General features: G+C 47.1%; 1 protein-coding gene across 4 annotated transcripts in view; it reads left to right on the top strand.

Annotated features, from left to right (window-relative positions):
* KIF6 (kinesin family member 6) overlaps window positions 1-19,640 on the top strand; it is a 389,797-nt gene that overhangs the window by 290,228 nt on the left and 79,929 nt on the right. For all 4 annotated transcript variants that reach the window (XM_060307977.1, XM_060307976.1, XM_060307978.1 and 1 more), the window contains one exon: window positions 17,500-17,608. In XM_060307977.1, the coding sequence (XP_060163960.1) occupies window positions 17,500-17,608 (109 nt within the window). The remainder of the gene's footprint in view (window positions 1-17,499; window positions 17,609-19,640) is intronic.

Raw genomic sequence — 19,640 nt, 5'->3', positions numbered from 1 at the left:
GAGCACGTGGGCTCTGTAGTGTGCGGCACATAGGCTCTCTAGTTGAGGCGGGCGAGCTCAGTAGTTGTGGCATGCGGGCTTAGTTGCCCTGCAGCATGTGGGATCTTAGTTCCCAACCAGAGATTGAACCTGCATCCCCTGCATTGTAAGGCAGATTCTTTACTACTGGACCACCAGGGAAGTCCCAAGAGAGGCAGTTTTAAATTGAAAATAATTTGGAAAGGTTGTAAATCAGACAATTTAGCTCAGAGCCAAGTTCCCCATGTAGCATATGGAGTCTTCCTACAGTGGTGTAGGTGAATGAGAAACCTATGTAAAGGTGTTAATTAGAAATGTCAAACCTGGGCCCATTTCCTCTTATTGCGGTCCTGGGAATTGTTCATCATACCCAAGGCATCAGAGAAGAAAAATTGTCTTTTCAGATCAGTTACTACTCTTGCAACTGACTAAGGGGCAATGATCATTTCAAATGTTTCCTGAGCCAAAGACTGTTCACATAGCAGGTGTCCTCAGGAGAGGGCTCTAGGACAGAAGGCCGTGGAATTCTCCTTCCACCACAGACTCATCACTAGATCACATTTATTTACTATGATTGCTGTGTCTGTAAGTCCATCTGTCTAAGTAACTAGCTTTGGGCAACTCAGAGGCATCTATCATCAATGACTCTCTAACAACATTGTGGTTAAATTGACCCAAAGATAGGTATTTCTTCCTTGACCTTGATTCCAGTAGGTCCAAGTGAGTTGGAAGGAGGGCAGGGGAGAATGTCCAGGAATCATAGCATTATAGGAATCGTATGCTGCTGGCTTAGAGTTGGTTTTGCATCTGTTCCGAAATGAGTTTTCCTTGTTCGTTTGTTTTCTGTGCCATTTTTACTCTTTATTTTGCTGCTTGGCTCACACTGGGCCTGCGCTTGACTTGGGTCCATACGTCTGGAAAGCATAGTGCAGCTCGTTCTCCTTCCACACATCCTGCTCTTTTAATAAAACGGTTCCTTTTTTTATATATACAGAATGGCTGATCACAGCATTTGGTAATAGGGAAAACACTGATAATTTGCTTAAAATGAGTCACTTTTGCACCAGACTGGGAGCCCCATGACTCATAATTACAAGTTCAAAGACTGGCTGTTTGTAACATGAGGAAGCCCAGCCAGAGGGCCTTTCAGCCTGCTCACTCTTAGCATTCTTTGTCTCCAGAGAGCAAATTACTGACCGAGGCAACCCAAAGCTTGTAGCGGACCCAGTGAAGTGGAAGGCAGCTTCTTGGGCCCCGGCAGCAGGGACAGTCCGTCTACCCAGCCACGTGAACTACAAACAGTTAACCAGGTCCTAGAGCATCTGCCAGTGAACATTTTCCACCACAGATGCATGCCAATGCGAGAAGCTTTTAAGCAAATCAAACTGAGATTCTTCTTCATCCTGCTACTTAACTTTTAGCACCCTTTCCTTCCCCCGCCTCTTCCTGCCATAGCAGATGGCAGAAATCAGGGCCCCAAGCCCTTGGCATTGTTTTCCACAATCCAGTTCTGCTTCTGGCTTAAAGAAAAGGCAGGATTAAAAAAAGAAAACTAAACAGTGAAGGAAGAAGTCAGACAAAGGCTATTACTGCAAGTACTGAGAAAAGCCGCTTACATGCTGCTACCACGTGAAGAGATTGCAGCAAAGATAGGGGAAGAGAAAAGCAAGTAGGAGCCACGAGGCCAGCAGCAGATGGAGCCGATCTGTGGCCTCCCCTGGATGCCTCAAGAGTGAGGAACCTCCTGGACATCCCTGGAGTTTGGGAAAGGGGAGGATGATAGTAGCGGGCATGTCACGTGTGTGTCCCACCCCATACAAATATGCACGACCCAAGCAGGGTCCGCCAGGTCCCCAGGCGGGCACATCTTACAAAGAGCCTCGCCTGGATGAGAAGGGTCTGAAAGAGGAGGGAGAGACACAGCAAAGAGTTTACAGCAGGACCTGTGGAGGTGGAGGGACTGGAGCCCAAGGGAAAACTGCTGGAAAGACCCAAAGGAAATACGTGATTTGAGCTGTTTTCCAAATTAGATTAATCATTTTAGATGAAGAAAGCATTTATGTCTGAGGCTACAATGCATGCCTTTGATAACTTTGTTTACCATCAGCCATCAACCAAGGCCTTGAAACTCCTTCCTGGGAGTTTTTTGTCAACATTAGCACATATTAATTGTCTTATGCAACAAAATGATTTTATTACTGCAGATCTGAGAACTCAAAAGGATACAACCCAAACGCTGGTGCATAAGCAAATAAACTATCCAGTTCTCGGGGCTGAGGTTTACTTAGAGCCCTCTGGGTGCTGTACACCACTGTCCCACCTCTCACTATCCCAGATCCTTTCCCACCTAATTATACAAAGTTGAAGGAGAAAAACAAGCATTTATAACTACTGTGAACAAGTCACAGTGTTGTGTTCTTTCCATATTTCAAGCCCACTTAATCCCCCAAACAAGCCTATGAAGTAGACATTACTCGCTCCATTTTATGATTGAGAAAACTGAGGATACCACCTATTTGCAGACTCGTGAATGAAAAGAGGCTGTCTTTGTAGTGTCTTCTTGACAAATCATGAGCCAGAGGGCACTGCTACGTGACCAGTCATTTAAGACCTTTCCTTCTGTCAGTCAGCTCTTCTCGACAGGTTGGGTTCCTTTCCTTCAAAATACATTACTGACCACCTGATACGTGTTAGACACAGTGAGCATTCATGCCACACCTTCCAGAACCCTCTTTCAGCTACGCTTTCATCAACTGGAATGCCCTGCATACATTCAACAACCTGATCTCTCCCCTTTCACAGACACGCGTTTGCTCCCTGCCCTCGTTCTCCTGGGATGCAAGAACCTTAACATCCCTGCCCTGCGGCCACCCGCAGCCCTGCCGCCCCCGTGACACACACATACACACACACAGACACAGTGTACATAAACAGGTGTGATTATTTCCATTTCACACAGGAAAACTAAGGAATAGAGGAATTAAGTAACTTGCTCATCAAGATCATGCCCTAGTAGGGTGCATTTCTACAACTGTGATTTCTTCCAGAACTGTCAGGGAGTAAACCGGCTTCCTAGAAAGCAAGAACTTTAATTCAGAAACTCCCTCTAGGAATCTAGCCTACAGAAATAATCCAAAATGTCTTTGTGCAAATACCACTTCCTCAGAGAGACATTCTTCTAACCCTCCTGAGGAAAATCGCCTCCCCCGTCATTCATCTCCCTCTGTCCCCTTACTTTGCATCACCTCTCTTCATAGAGCTAATCAGTATATGGATTTATTTGCTCCTCTTGTCTGTACACCCTCAGGAGTATGTACGCTCTCCAAGGAAGTAGACCTTTGTTCATCTGCTCTAAGTACAGTAACTGGGATATAGTGGGCACTCGGTAAATACTAGTTGTATTAATTAACTAAGAAAATAAGTAATTAAATGTGGAGTAAAATTTATACACCAAGATCTTCACTGCAGCATTATTTACAGAGCATATATGTAAAATAATGTATAAGTCCAATATTGAGGAATGGACTATAATGATGAAATGATATAACCGTAAAAGGTAATATTCATGAAGAATTTAATGACTTAGAATAAAGGGTTGTGACATAATTTTAAGTGAAGTAAGTAAACAGGTTACATAATTGTATATACATTATCATCTTAACTATGTAGTAAAGCAAAGCATAGAAAAAACAGAGGTGAAGGGATTGTGATTTTTTTTCCTGCTTCTTTATACCATTTTTATTTCCCAAATTTTTGGCAATGGGCAAGCTATATCGTGATAATTAGGAGTAGTAAAATAATACCTTTTTTTTTTTTTTTTTGGTGGTATGCAGGCCTCTCACTGTTGTGGCCTCTCCCGTTGCGGAGCACAGGCTCCGGACGCGCAGGCTCAGCGGCCGTGGCTCACGGGCCCAGCCGCTCCGCGGCATGTGGGATCTTCCCGGACCGGGGCACAAACCCGTGTCCCCTGCATCGGCAGGCGGACTCCCAACCACTTGCGCCACCAGGGAAGCCCAATAATACCTTTTACATATTCTTACCTCATTAGGCAAAGACATGGGGGTTTAAATCTTCAGGACTTGCCTTCTGCATCAACTATATTCCTTTCTGAATCCTTATAGGATAATGCACCTATGAAAGAAAAATTCTTCAGAAACTTTCCTGAATGACTTAATACAAATGGTTCACAATAGCAAATTACTTCTCCCTGTTGAGGATGTACGAATGCCAGACACAGATATTAACTTAGATGACCCTATCACATTCTGAAATGATGCTAGATAGCCCCATAGATTCTCATTTCTCTACCTTAGAAATGGAAGGTCTTGCCAGGGAAGGGAATGAGAGCTGTTCTCACAGGCCCCTCGCCACTTACATGTGAAGTACAGTTTGGCTCCCTTTAGAAATAATTAGTTCTAGGTTTAATATTCAGAAAATAAAAACAAAACAAACAACCATAAAAAGTGAAAACTCAGTGAGAGAGAGATAGCAGGAGAGTGAGGTGATGTGGTTACTCAGGGGATGGGTTAGCAAGGGCCTGTGGAAGTTCACCCAGGCAGGTCCCTGGGAAAGAAGGGTCATTTTAAATATTCTGATTGTGGATACAAAGAGGAGGGAGCTCAAACCTGGGAGTCTTCATAGGAGTCAGTTTGGCCTTGAAGTGCAAGGCAGGATAAGGGTGCAAACCTCGTGCCTGTTAGGGGGACCTATTTCCGATAAGACTGTGACCCCTCTCTTCCTCCCTCCCTCCCTCCCTCCTCTCTCCCTCACTTCCTTCGTACCCTCCTTCTTCCCTCCTTCCTTTTTTCCTTTCTTCCCAGCACCAGAGAAGGAGCAATGAACAAGATAGATATGCCTATATGGAGTTTTCAGTCCACACAATACATACATATCTGTAGTTTCAGATGGTGACAAATGTTAGAAAGGATATAAAACCGAATAACAGGGTAGGAAACAATTGGGCTGGGTTGGGGACCCAAAGGAGCTGACATATGAGCTAAGAACTGAATAAGGAGTTGATAGTCATACAGAATGTTCAGGGAAAGAACATTCCAGACAAAAGGAACAGACAGCAAGTGTAAAGGCCCAGAGATAAGAATAGTATTGACATATATGAGAATCTGAAAGAAGACCAGTGAGCCAAGAAGGCACGAGCAAAGGAGGTGTGATTGGGGCATGGGGAGGGAGACATGTAGGCAGAGACCAGATGATGTGAGGCCTGCCAGGCTGAGGAGTTTGGGGCGTGTTCAGGGGCCACAGGAAGCCACTAGAAAATTTAAAGCAGAGGAGTGACATGATTGTGTTCTTAGAAAATCATTCAGGCTGTTATGTGAGGAAAACGTCATAGGAAAGTAAGATGGAAGCTTAGCAAAGCAGTTAGGAGACAGTCCAGGTGAGCAAAGGTGATGCCTTACGTTGGGATTAAAAAGAGACCAGGAGAAACAAAGAGATGTAAAGCATATTTGTAAAGGATTGCTGGCAATCTCTATCAAACTACCAATGGCATTTTTCACAGAACTAGAACAAAAAATTTCACAATTTGTATGGAAACACAAAAGGCCCCGAATAGCCAAAGCAATCCTGAGAAAGAAAAACAGAGCTGGAGGAATCAGGCTCCCTGACTTCAGACTATACTACAAGCTACAGTAATCAAGACAGTATGGTACTGGCACAAAAACAGAAATATAGATAAATGGAACAGGATAGAAAGCCCAGAGATAAACCCATCTTATCTTTGATAAAGAAGACAAAAGTATACAATGGAGAAAGGATAGCCTCTTCAATAAATGGTGCTGGGAAAACTGGACAGCTACATGTAAAAGAATGACATTAGAACACTCCCTAACACCATACACAAAAATAAACTCAAAATGGATTAAAGACCTAAATGTAAGGCCAGACACTATCAAACTCTTAGAGGAAACCATAGGCAGAACACTCTATGACAGAAATCACAGTAAGATCCTTTTTGACCCACCTCCTAGAGAAATGGAAATAAAAACAAAAATTAACAAATGGGACCTAATGAAACTTAAAAGCTTTTGCACAGCAAAGGAAACTATAAACAAGAGGAAAAGACAACCCTCAGAATGGGAGAAAATATTTGCAAACATAGCAACTGACAAAGGATTAATCTCCAAAATATACAAGCAGCTCATGCAGCTCAATATCAAAAAAAACCAACCCAATCCAAAAATGGGCAGAAGACCTAAATAGACATTTCTCCAAAGAAGATATACAGATTGCCAACAAACCCATGAAAGGATGCTCAACATCACTAATCATTAGAGAAATGCAAATCAAAACTACAATGAGGTATCACTTCACACCAGTCAGAATGGCCATCATCAAAAAATGTACAAACAATAAATGCTGGAGAGGGTGTGGAGAAAAGGGAACCCTCTTGCACTGTTGGTGGGAATGTAAATTGATAAAGCCACTATGGAGAACCATATGGAGGTTCCTTAAAAAACTAAAAATACAACTACCATACGACCCAGCAATCCCACTACTGGACATATACCCTGAGAAAACCATAATTCAAAAAGAGACATGTACCACAATGTTCATTGTAGCTCTGTTTACAATAGCCAGGACATGGAAGCAACCTAAGTGTCCATCGACAGATGAATGGATAAAGAAGATGTGGTACATATATACAATGGAATATTTCTCAGCCATAAAAAGAAACAAAATTGAGTTATTTGCAGTGAGGTGGATGGACCTAGAGTCTGTCATACAGAGTGAAGTAAGTCAGAAAGAAAAAAACAAATACTGTATGCTAACATATATATGGAATCTAAAAAAAAAAAATTGGTTCTGAAGAACCTAGGGGCAGGACAGAAATAAAGATGCAGGCGTAGAGAATGGACTTGAGGACACGGGGAGGGGGAAGGGTAAGCTGGGAAGAAGTGAGAGAGTGGTATGGACATATATACACTACCAGACGTAAAATAGATAGCTAGTGGGAAGCAGCCACATAGCACAGGGAGATCAGCTCGGTGCTTTGTGACCACCTAGAGGGGTGGGATTAGGGGGAGAGGATGGAGACGCAAGAGGGAGGGGATGTGGGGATATATGTACATGTATAGCTGATTCACTTTGTTATAGGGCAGAAACTAACACACCATTGTAAAGCAATTCTACTCCAATAAAGATGTTAGAAAAAAAAAAGGTATTCAGTAGTTTTAAAAGGGAGCTAGCTATGCACTTCATGGCACCTCCTCTCATTACCCCTTCACAGTTACATTAAGAGACAGGAGTTCTGTTAGCTTCACTCTATAGATGAGGAGGCTGAGACTGGGAGCAATTTAAATGGCAGACCCCACCCAGGTCCCACAGCTGGAGTGAGGCCAGCACTCAATCCCACGGCTTCTCACTCCAAATCCTGTTTCCTTTTTGCAGCCACTGGACAGGAGGAACAGTGAGGTTACACGCTAAAGCCAGTATTCTTCCTCAGTCATGTGAGGGAAGGAGAGTTGCCTGAGTAGGTGTGGAAAAGTCCAGTGGCCTCTGCCTGGGGATTCCTGGGCAAGCAGGGAAGTAGTGAGGAGTGTGGTGTCTGCACCTAGTGGTCCCTCGAGCCCCAATTCCCCCACAGCCCAAGGAAACCCCCAGGTACTCTCAGTCAGGCTCTGCACCAGGCCGAGCTCCTTTCCTCCAGCTCCTGCCCCTCGGTTCCTCTAAAACCTGCCCCAGAAGGAACGCTCCTCCAAGAGCCCCTCTGCAGTCTGACCAGCCCCTCCGCGCCTGCGCAACCACCCGCACCATCTGTACCGCGTTACTATCAGTGCCCTGTCTCGGGGTGCTCTCCTGCTTTGTAACGTAAGCTTTGACCTTCCCATGTTCCCACTGCTTTCTATCCTAAGGCCAAGGGCAGTGGCTCTTCTATTTTTCTGTAACGAGCCATGGGAGAGGGCTGTCGATAGCGTAGATGCTCAGTACTTGTTAATAGATGGTCTGCTTCACCAACTGACTCATTGCCTGAGGGAACAAACAGGTGTTTCATTTAAACAATGAGATGTTTTCCAGAAAAGAAGCAGTTAGGATACAAAGAGGTCAAAGGGAAAATGATGGCCTCCTAGATCCTTTTCACCTCTTTTTCACGACTGATGCTCTTTTGGGGTGGGAGATTATTCTCTGCAGAGTCCACACTCTGAGAACCTGGACCCTGCCCCTTCTCTTCTCTTCCCTGTAGTATCCCTCCTGCTCAGTCCAACAAAACCGTCTTAAGTGCATAAATTCTTTTTATCGTGGAGACCCTTCTGAGCACAAGCTCCATATACCTGAGGGAAAGATAACTATTTAACTGGTCCAGCCGTAATTGGCTAACTAACAAAGTCCTCATAGAGAGTCAAGGCTTCACCACAAGTCAGCCAACTCCCCCTTTACCTCTGATCCTTACCCCACCCCACGGGTCCCCAGGTGAAGTAACTCCTCCCAGCCACCTGGTGCCTTCCCTGTTTCCCCTTCACAAAGATCTCCCCAACTCTTCTGAGCTGCTTTCAGTCCACATGCCAGCTCACAGCCCTCCAAAAACTGCCTTTTTTCTCTTTACCACCTCTGAGTCCTGACTCCGTCAGTCTGACCTCAGTGGTTTGCTGGTACTTATGAGATCATTTCTACTTGGCAAATGATTTCCATCGAGCGACACTATATGCAAAGAGAAGGTTTTGGAGTCAGACAAACCTGGGATCAAGTTATGGCTTTGCCATTTTACTAACTGTTGTGTTGGGGTCACTTTTAACCTCCTTCAACCTCAGTTACCTTACCTGTAAAGTGGGCCCAATACTGCCTAGTTGACAGAGTCACTGTGAGAATTAAATGAGACATATATAATCCCTGTAGCACAGAGTTCTCAGTAAGCATTAGCTCCCCACCACCACCAGTAGAGTCATTGTAAAGATTAACTGAGTTAATATTTATGAACTATGGAACAGGGCCTGTCACATAGAAAACACACACAAAAAATAATTTTCCCCTTCCTTTTTTTCCCCCAAGGAATGAACACTGACATATCTAAACTCCATTTTGACTTATACTTATTTCCAACCCAGGGAAACAGAATTTTATCTAAATCCACATGCATTTCAGGGAAGGAGAATTTTGCTATTTGGCTAGAATGTAATTCTTTAATTCTCTTTTTTAAATGTATCAAAATAAATTTGAGACGAGTGGAATTTATTCCTAATTTAGGCATACATAGAAAACTTGCCTCATTTCAGACAATAGGACATGTGAACTCAGCTTTAGCCACTGTCCCCAAAGCATAGGCTGACACAAGAACCAAACTCGTCGGGGTGGTGACCAGGCAACAGAACCCTATTAACCATGGCCTTTGGAAGTGGTCAAGACATGTCAAACTCAGGGAATCCGGTATTTTTCAGATTCCACAGAATTTGGAGCCTCTTTCTAAGCTGAAGAGGAATGCTACCTTTCTGTTCAGTGGGCCTCTCAGTCAACTGCCCTTTAACCCACAAAGGGCTAGAACACACATGATTCCCAAGGTTGGTCCAAATATTGGGCATGGAATGAAACCCCAAGGCCCTTTGGGGCTGCCACATCCGTGGGTTGAAATCGATGAAAAAGACCCCATAGGTCCGGGTTAGCCTGGCAGCAGGAGCCACAGGGTGATGTCTTATTTCGTGGAAACATTGCTGGCCTCCAGATTCCTGAGTGAACTCCAAAACGCAGAAATGCCAACATGACCCAGGCTGCTCTCCAAGCTCCACGCCTGTGTCAATCCACAGATCTCTCTAAGCAACCCACGTGGGCATTTTGTCCTGAATAAGAACACTCACAAAATAAAAACCCCAGAGATGCTGGGTTAGGAAAATGACAGTTTCCGGCAGATGGTCTCGGGACCATTGTCTGAAGGTTTTACGTTACTGCTGGAAATGAGCAACTATGTTCAAGCAGCTGCCCTTCTTTCAGGGGCTCCAAGCCCGTCCACTGGGCTGGCACATGGGACCTTTCTTCACCTTCTCAGGCCCACATCTAGGACACAGCTGCATCAGGAGGGTGAATCAACCCCGGCACCAAGACAAAAAGGAAACACAGCCTGCCTCGTGCGCTGCCCCTTCATTCCATCCAGCCTACACGGTCTGTGCTGCTGGGCCTGGTAGGTTGCCAGTGGGATGTGTGATTTCTGGCACCAGGAGTCAGGAACCCATCTGATTTATTTAGATGTGGTGCCGCCATGGGGTGGGTCTCCTAAGGTTTCAGTGGCTTTTTCCACTTTGGATCTTCCCTTCACTCCACTCCCTAGAGCCCTGCCAAGCCCGCCATGCTTCAGCCTGCTCCAGGCCAGCCCTAAGAATCTACTAATTAAGGTTCTCCTTTGACATCTTTCATGCGGCAATTTAGGAAACTCCAAGGCAAGTCCTAATCTGAGGACTTTAGCCCAGGTGGTATCACCTGGTTTGAACATAGGCTTTTGACCCCAAAGCCTTTGGGGCACCAACCCATTCCAGAAGTTGTCAATCAAAAGGGAGAAGCAGGTTGGGCAAGTGTTCTAGGTCACCCCCAAAAGATCTCCTCTTTGGTCTTCACATCTGCAGTCACTTTGGCCGTGGCTAAGTGGTTTTGTCTTCCCTTCATCCTCTGATTCCATACCCTGCTGTACCCACCCAGCAACCTCACAAATTGTAGATGAGCTGCTCCTGGCCCTTAAAGTAAACAGAGCCATGGCACATGGCTCTTCCTGTGGTGACCTGCACCACCCTGGCAGTGGAGAGACATGAACAGAGCGCTCCTCAGCATCTCCTCCCAGACAGCCACTCTCAGTGATTCAGGGCATTGATGCCACTCCCTGGGGAAAATTAACTTCATGTCAGCCCCTAAGGTGATGGAAGAAGGCAGCCATTTTTCCCTTAAAGCACAGGAATGATGAAAGTAACGGCAGCTGTCATTTAATTGGGTAGTAATGTGGGAGCCATGTATTACAGGAAGAGCTTCTATGCCAGGGATGATTGACTGGAAGAGGCTGCCTGAAGAGCTACGCTGACAACTCTAGTGCTATAATTAGTTTCCCCAGCAAAGGATGCTATGATTGGTTAGCAATGTCTTCCATGGGTGTGAGGAAGGAAAGTGGGAACATGGGAGCTACATATGTGCCATCTCTGTCTTTCATGTAACTTCCGAAAACCTCCTCCTTCCTAGATGACAGCACTTACCCCACAGATGGGGTGGGGAGGACAATGAAGACAGTATCTCAGATGTCCTTTCTAATCTTTCTGGGAGACGTTCCATCCTTTAGCACCTCCCGATCTCATGAGTTCATTCAGTCCAGCATCAAAGGACCCTTTGCTCTCCATGCTAGGAGCTGCTGACTTGTCCTTCACCCGAGTTTCAGCCTGAAACCATCAATTCCTCTCTATGGCCCCGCGGACATCCTCGTTCCAAGCACCATTCCCAAGAAAGCTGGACCACTGACCCTTCCCTTGGTCCTCCTATCCCTCCTGACCTATATGTTTCATGCCACCTTGATAAGTTATCCCTTCCTGTCATCTACAGTCTTCGTTCCTTTCCCTCCCGTTGGCCCATTCATTCTGACTTCTCCACACACTAGAGGATGGAATTCTCTTCTGGCTATTTGTGGGAGGATATTTTTGTATATTTCACCTAAGTCAACACTTACTGAGAAATTTCAGTGCATATAGAACTTATATCAGACACCAAAAAAACACACTCTATCCCTACCTGTTCCTTCTCATTCCTGTGTGCACTTCCGTGGTCTACATATTGTAGGTATTCATCATAACACTATATCAAAGCCATTCCCTTATCTTTGGTTTCGAAAGTTTCTGCTACCAAGCCGCAGAGAGTGTAACCATCCCCTTCGTACCAGCCTTCTCCCTGCCTGAGCCCTGAATGTCCCTTCCCAGCTCTGAGTCTTCTCATGTTTTTAGTCCCAAACGGTGGATTCACACCCCCTCTCCCCTTGGAATCCACCCCATCTCGCACTTTTCCTCATTCCCTGTTGGTCTTTTTTTCTCTCTTTCCTTCTTCAGTCAGAAGGAAGTGAGGCACCACATGAATAAATGTCTTTCCCAAGGAAAATATATTTTTGGCTCTGATTAGCAAATCATTTTTCAGCTTGAATAACACAACTCTCCATCATTTTATTCCTGTCAATTTTTAAGCAATAGTTTAAGCAGTAGTAGGTTGTTTGGGGGCAGCCAGGAAAATGAGCTCTGGCCCAGGAGGCCCAGACTAAAGGAAATCAGACAGCAGGCCCAACGGCAGCAGCATAAACTCTCCATTTCCGTTGTTTTTTCTTTCCATTTGGTTTCCATGGGGCCCTGTGTTGGGGGCAGGGAGGACTTCCAAAAGTACTGATTTGTATTCTTTAGAAAAATAAGGAACCAAATTTCAGGATGGCAAAAAAAAAAAGGAGCATTAAGAAATGTGTAAGGGACCAGTACCTAAGAACTTCGGGTGCCTATCATTTCCAGAAACCCAACTCCAAGGCTAATTTGGAGGGTACCTCATTGACTGCCGTTTCTATCTAAGTGCTCTTTAATAGGTATCAAAATCCAGAAGAGGTTGTACCTTCAGGACTTGGAAATATTTTCCATCCAACTTGCAGCCCAGAATTGTAATGTCCTATTTTGGTGCCGAGACTGAGAAACTCCTCTCCTTTAGGGTTTTTTTGGGTTTTGGTTTTTGCTTTGTTTTGTTTGAAATTTTATACTACCCTGTGATATTTTATTTACTCTCCTTTAGGTTTTAAACAGTCCTGTGATTCAGCAAGCCAGCAGGCTTCTCTGAGTCATCCATATTTTCTGGGATTTAACACTGGGACCTATGACTGAAATTCACTAAAAGGAAACAACTGAGAACTAGAAGTGGGCATGGCAAATCAGAACTCCTGAGGGCCAAAGCTGATGAGCCTCTGAGTTTGACAGACTAAACAAAGTTGGGGAAAAGTATATCCATCTTCCCTTGCAAGCTCAGATCCCCCTGATTCTGGCACCAGCCTGAGACACCATCTTATGCCTCATCTTTGCAGAACCTCTTAGCTAATTGTCAAGAAATCATGGAGTTTTTCTTTGCTAGCCCTAAAATAGATGCCTTCAAGAGTATTTGTTTTTTTTAATAAAAGCTTCTTGGAGTTGAAATTCACCTCTAATGGTAACATGTAGTGGGGAGAAGATGGTGTTGGGTTTCTAAAATCACACCATACAGGGACCCACCCCATAGCATGATGGTGGAGAGAGGGAGAGCAGTGAGTGCGTGCCTCTCCTCTGCCATCGCGTCACAGTGCACTGTCCTAAAAGGAACAACGCTAAGTATCTAAAACATACATTCACTCATTCATTCATTCATTCATTCAAAAGATATTTGACTGAGTTCCCCCTGTGTGCCAGGTACTATCCAGGTGCTAGCAAGGCTGCAGCAAACCAAACTGACAAAAATCCCTGCCCTCATGGTGCTTACAAATTCTAGACACACTAACAGAACATATTAACATATGAAGTAGGGGCTTCCCTGGTGGCACAGTGGTTGAGAGTCCGCCTGCCGATGCAGGGGACGCGGGTTCGTGCCCCGGTCCGGGAGGATTCCACATGCCTCGGAGCGGCTGGGCCCGTGAGCCATGGCCGCTGGGCCTGCGCGTCCGGAGACTGTGCTCCGCAACGGGAGAGGCCACAGCAGTGAGAGGCCAGCGTACCGCAAAAAAAAAAAACATATGAAGTGAACTTTGCAAACAGTGAACAAAACTCATGGTTCTGTTTTTTCTGTGATACTGTAAAAAAAGACTTAAAAGTTTTAGACAAGATAGGCACTAATAAGAGGACAATCTCGTGGGTAAATCTATTTCTACCAGATCATTTGGAGGCCCACCACCTGCTTCCTCTATCAGGCATACTTTTCCCTGGAAAAACTGGTCTAAAAGCAGGTCTACCTTCCTCGGAAAGCTGGGCAATTTTTTACCCCTTTATAACCATTTCTTTAAGTGAGCCCCAGTTTCCTCCTCTGTAAAATGAAATTATGACCAGGGATCACGAACAAGTTTAACTGGAATAATATGTAAGAAAGCACTTGGCACCATGCTTAGCGTCAGGTATGCAAAAAATTCGTTTCTGAGTCACCCAAAGGTCATTCCTATCAGGTGGCAGAACCGCGCATATTAATCCAGTTGCCCTGTTCATCCACACTCCTCCGACCGCTCCTCCTGGGATCTCTTCCACTTCTCCACCTCGCAAGCGCCGCTTCATCTCCAGGACCCTTCACACACTCCCTGACAGAGCCGGCCCTCCCTCCCTCCCCGCCGCTTAGCGCTGGACAACACGCCTCCCTTACAGCAAGCAGCAGCTTCTTTGTAATTATTTGTTCACTTTTCTTTCTCCCTTACTAGATTTTGAGCTCTTTAAGGGCAAGGATCATGCTGTAATCTTCTCGTTCAAGTTTATATCTCTGTCACATGCCTAGCACGTGAATAAACAAAATGAATAAATACTTATCGAGAGAATTAAATAAATTGATGATAATCTCATAGCGAAGTGAGCCCTCAGTCACTGCCCACTCCACGGCTCCTGGTGTTTTTAGTGCACGATGTGTGCTTAGGGGCAAGAGCTCGCCAGACGAGAAAGAGCTGTTTTGCAAACCCTGAGAGGGAAAGGGAGGTGGAGGCATCTCTTCAGTAAATAAAAAGCTGCTGATTAGCTTAGTGGCTGGCCCCAAACTGGAGTGAGAACTGGTCTATTAGCACAGTCCAAAAGGGGGCTGGATATGGTCTCTGAGCCAGCAGAACGGGAATGGACAAGAGTGGGACGGAGGTGAAGCCGGGGTCACGCACCGCAGCTGCCTGTGGGGTTCCTTCCACGTGCCCCTCCCTGTGGACCCAGCCTCACCCTCCACGTGGCAGCTGTGAAGCCCCAGTAGGCTTCCAGGCCTGGCTTTGCCTCTTGGCCTTCAGTCTATGGGCATCCTCACCACCTCACCTTGACCTCCCTGAGCAGACACTTAGGATACGAGCTGCTGGGATTACAGCCGTCACACTCATGTCCATTCACCTGAGGTCAACACCGTCAAAGAACACCAATGCCAGACTCTTCCTCCACTGTAGCAGGAGAAAAGCCAATCCCGTGTTCCTGACCATAAGCCCATGGCACTGCAGGACCCCAAGTGCCTTTTAAATCACCAGAAATATCAAATACTTCCAGTGTAACTATCCCATAATGTGTACTTTACTAAATTTTAAGTCTTTGAAAGTTGGTGATTTGTGTATAATATGTCACGGCGTTGGCCCCAACTTTCTTAGCACGACCTTCAAAATTCTCTGCAAAATGCTCCCAAACTACCCTCCTGGGCTTATCTCCTCTGTGCGCCCCCTGTCCCTTCTGCTCCCACTGCCTGGACCCCTCCACACCTTAGGGAAGGCCCCGTGGGGTTTTCAGCTGATTGTAAGTTCTTCCGGGACCTACCGCCGTATCGGCACCATGGGTGCTGGGAAACCTTGCCCTGGCTTCTCCACCCAGCTGTCACCCTGGGCTGTCAGCTCTGAAAGAAAGCAGAGCCTGGGAGAGTAAAGGCCATGAACGCTTCTTCTTCGCTGTAGCTTTCTGAACAACCCTCCACCCCACCTCCACCCTTGCCGCCTCCGGTTGGTGGAAGCCCTCTCATTACCTCCTGTGTGGGAAGCAATCTGGGGGTCCCACAGGCGGGTGGATTTTAGTGTAGTCTTGGTGGAGCTCCCCTCTCCCCCCAGCCCTAGTCCAGAGAGACTCATTCCTCTACCCTCTGTGGTTAAAACAAATCATAAAAATGATAAATCATAAAAATGACGCAATAAAAGGCATACATTGTCAGAGCTGGGCATGGACTAGGGTGGGGAGAAGGTGTGGAATGAGGCCTTTGGCTCCTGGTGGGCTCCACTGGGCCAAAGCACTCTCTGGCTAATGTCTCTCGCGTATCAGGGCTCATCTTTCTGAACATCGCCCAGACCCCTTCCCAGGCCCACCCGACTCGGGAGTGTGCGGGGCAGATGTGGAGACAGAACTGAGATGTGCCCATTTGCTTCTGATTGGAAAAGGGTGGGGTGTCTTTGTGTGCCTCACCATTCAGACATTCTTCATGGTGCTATTTTTATCAACAGTCATCATTAAATTGGTGTCAGATGGGCTGGTCCACTTCCTTACACCGGGGCTTTTCCAGGCAAAAGATGTGGTATGTGGCCCACGTGAACGCACCTCTGGAACCCTGGGTCTCAGAGCGAGTCCCTCTAGTCCTGGACTGTGTTCCTATGGCAACGAGAGCAAGGCTCCTCATCACTCCTGGTTCATTCCTGACCCGATTCGTTTAACAGACATATGTTGAGCACCTTCTAAATGCCAGGCATCGAGCAAGACGCTGCGGACTCACCAAAGATACTATCTCTACTTCCTACGAGACATGCATTTCATGAGAAAGGGCTGTCACGTGAAGTGGCAGTGTCTACTGGGCTGTGCATGTCACAGAAACACAGTGGAGGGAGGATTTGTTTAGTCTGGGCCTCACAGAAAGCTCCATGGAGGTGGTAGCACTCAGCCAGGGCTTCCAAGATAGAGTTAAGTGGATGAAAATACAGGAAAGGGAACCAAGGGCAGAGGCATAAAAAAATGACTCCATAGATTTATCCAAAATCCAGCTGTGAATGCAGCTGTCACCATGGGAGTCCCAGACCCACACCTGCCTGGAACATCACCCTGGGAGGCTGCGAGGAAGAGGGCTTCGGGGCAGGAATGCCATCTGCTCATTCCCTGGGCCCTGGCCGTTCTGACTCTGGTTTCAGAGTTTGGCCCCTGAGCAGGGCCCAGCCTCTGGGACAGGGGGGACAAGAGGCGCACAGAGGAGATAAGCCCAGGCTTGGCCTGTGGTGGCTAAAGGGACTCAGGAGGTTGAAGTTAGACGTGAGCCAGGAACCTGCACCACAGTCTGCTTGCGGATCTTGTGATTGAGAACTTAACTCTCAAGTGAGAACTGGGGCCTCTCACTAGACACAGGTAACAAGGATGAGTCATTCTATGGAGACTAAGGGCAGAATTTTCTAGATTCTCAGTCTTTGAGTTGGGATTATACTTCTTTTACTTAAATGCCTGGAAATTCAGGGTGAAATTTCACAGAAAACCAAAATGGGGCATAACAGGAAAATGGGCAGAAATGTGGCCCTGAGTGATGGCAGAAAGTGGTTTTGCAGATGTCCCCGGACATCCGGGGCTTGGCGCTCTGGTTTTCATTTCCTCTGACCAGACATTCCAGACTCCACCCCCCACGAGTCACGTGGATGCCCAGGCTCAGGCCCACAGGGCGCGGCGGGTGTCACTGAAAGGGCCTCCTCGGCGGCTGGCGGCGGCCAGCTGGAAGGGCCTGGGGTCACCTGTCTGGTGAGGAGCCTCTCTGCTGTGGGCCTCGTTGGCTTTACAGTCTGACTAAAGCGACAGTGAAATTAATGGGATCCTGATGCTCTGACTGAGGCCATTTCCCTGTGTCTCCAAACAGGGATGAGAGAGGAAATGTCATTAGGACGCCAGGAGGCTTTTGAAATTTTCAAGAGGGACCATGCTGACAGCGTCACCATCGAAGACAACAAACAGATTCTGAAGCAGAGGTAAGGCTGGCACGGTGAGCAGCTGGTCCTCCGAAGCTTAGCTGGGCCAGCCTAGAGAAAATTGATTTCTGAAAAAAGGCACAAGGTGTGTGCAGTTTCACGTTGAATGACATCCAGCCTGGTACCCTTCTCTCCCATACGTTAAGCCTCATCATCCCAGTACCGCTGGGTAAGCGACATTAGAGCAGGGCTGTGACTGACAGCACTTTGTATACAATTCTCACATCTCACGTGAATTCTCATCAGCCTGGGACTCTATTGCTATTTCACTGCTCCAAAGGCAAAGGAAAAAAGTGTCTACGGACTAAATGATACCTCTTAGAACTCTAGGCCCTCCGGCTGCTCAGGAAAGCCGTCCTGTACTTCTTGGTCAAAGGAAGTATTCACATGCACATCCTGTGACCCAGACACCTCTGGTGTGTTCCCCAGGCCGGAAGCAGAGCAGGCTACACCATCTGCTGACAGGTTGTCCAGCAAGCCTGTGTTCTGGACCCTTTAGAGAAAACTTAGAGGTACATCGTTTGTTTCAACTAATCCATGAATTCGACGCATGTCCTCAAACTGGACGTGTGGCTCTGGAGTTCAAAAACTAGAGTTCTAGACTGCGAACTCTCATATGTCACATATGACTGCATCGCAGCACACAGTACATTTTCAAAAACTATTTGTTGAATTAAAATGAGATCCAGGTTTGAGAGTCATATGTTTAGAAATGTTTCAAGGAAGCATGAGAAGGGGATGAGCTCTCTCAGGAAAACATGTGGAAGGACAAGGGCCTGGAGGGTAGAACGACAGGGAAAGCTTTCAAGGAAAGGGGTGGGGGGTAGGGCGGAGGCCATGAGGGAGACTGAGAAGAGGGGAAGAGCCAGCAGGAAAGGCCTGCCTGAGAGCCAAGAGGGGAGACGGCTCCCGGAAGCGTGTTGTCGGGGGTGTCAGATGCGCCAAAGAAACAAGCAGGAGGCAGCAGGCAAGTGCATGGGGGGCTGGCAGCTGGAAGAGCACGGGTTGGGCGCTGGGAGGGAAGGGGCAAGTGAGAAGGAATTGAGCAAAGGAGAGAGGTGAGCAATGTGTTCAGAAAGCCCGTGAGAGGTGGGAGACATTTGTAAAAGAAAAAGGGGAGTGGCCTGAGGAGAAGGGAAGTTGGTTTCAGAAGGGGAGAGAGTTGGGCAAGATTGTAGGCCTCAGGCAGAAGCAAGCCAGTGGGGGGGGGGGGGGGCGGGCGGGAGAGCGAGAGAGAAAAACAAGGGAAACACTGACCCAGCAAGGCTCCAGGGAGCCGGGCAGTAGGGAATGTCAGAGGGAGGGGAGCCTGGAAGGAAGCCTGAATAGAAAAACACAGCAAGATGGGCTGACGCTGATACATTTAGAAGTGGAAGGAGAAGTGGGGGAAAAGAAAAAGGAAAGGCAGGGCTTCCCTGGTGGCGCAGTGATTGGGAGTCCGCCTGCCAATGCAGGGGACACGGGTTCTTGCCCCGGTCTGGGAGGATTCCATGTGCCGTGGAGCGGCTGGGTCCGTGAGCCATGGCCGCTGAGCCTGCGCGTCCGGAGCCTGTGCTCCACAATGGGAGAGGCCACAATAGTGAGAGGCCCACGTACCGCAAAAAAAATAAAAATAAAAAAGGAAAGGCAAGCAGCATTGAGGGCCCAGCCCAGCCTGTTGACCAGTGACGTTTGCACTTGCGGGGCATGGATCCCAGATCACTTTAGGAATTCAGTGAAGGCCAGAGCAGCCCTCCTAACCAAAGAGGTGTCTGCACCCGCTGTGACCCAGCAGTTCCCCTCCTGGGTTTACAGCCATCATGCCTCAGTATCTATAGGGATTGGTTTCAGGACTCCCATAGTTACCAAAATTGGCTCAGGCTCAAGTCCCTTATATAAAATGGGTAGTACAGTCGGGCCTCCAAATCCACAGGTTCCGCCCACGGACCCAGAGGGCCGACTGTATCTCCCGAGAGGTTCTCATGGACTCAGGAGGGGACATACATGAGGATGTTCACAGCAGCTCTGTTTGTGGCCGAGGAGCACTGGAGAC

The sequence above is a fragment of the Globicephala melas genome, chromosome 11 (assembly GCF_963455315.2).
Source record: "Globicephala melas chromosome 11, mGloMel1.2, whole genome shotgun sequence".
Taxonomy (NCBI): Eukaryota; Metazoa; Chordata; class Mammalia; order Artiodactyla; family Delphinidae; genus Globicephala; species Globicephala melas.
Note: the sequence above shows the minus strand (reverse complement) of the source record. Positions and strands in the feature narration are given on the sequence as shown.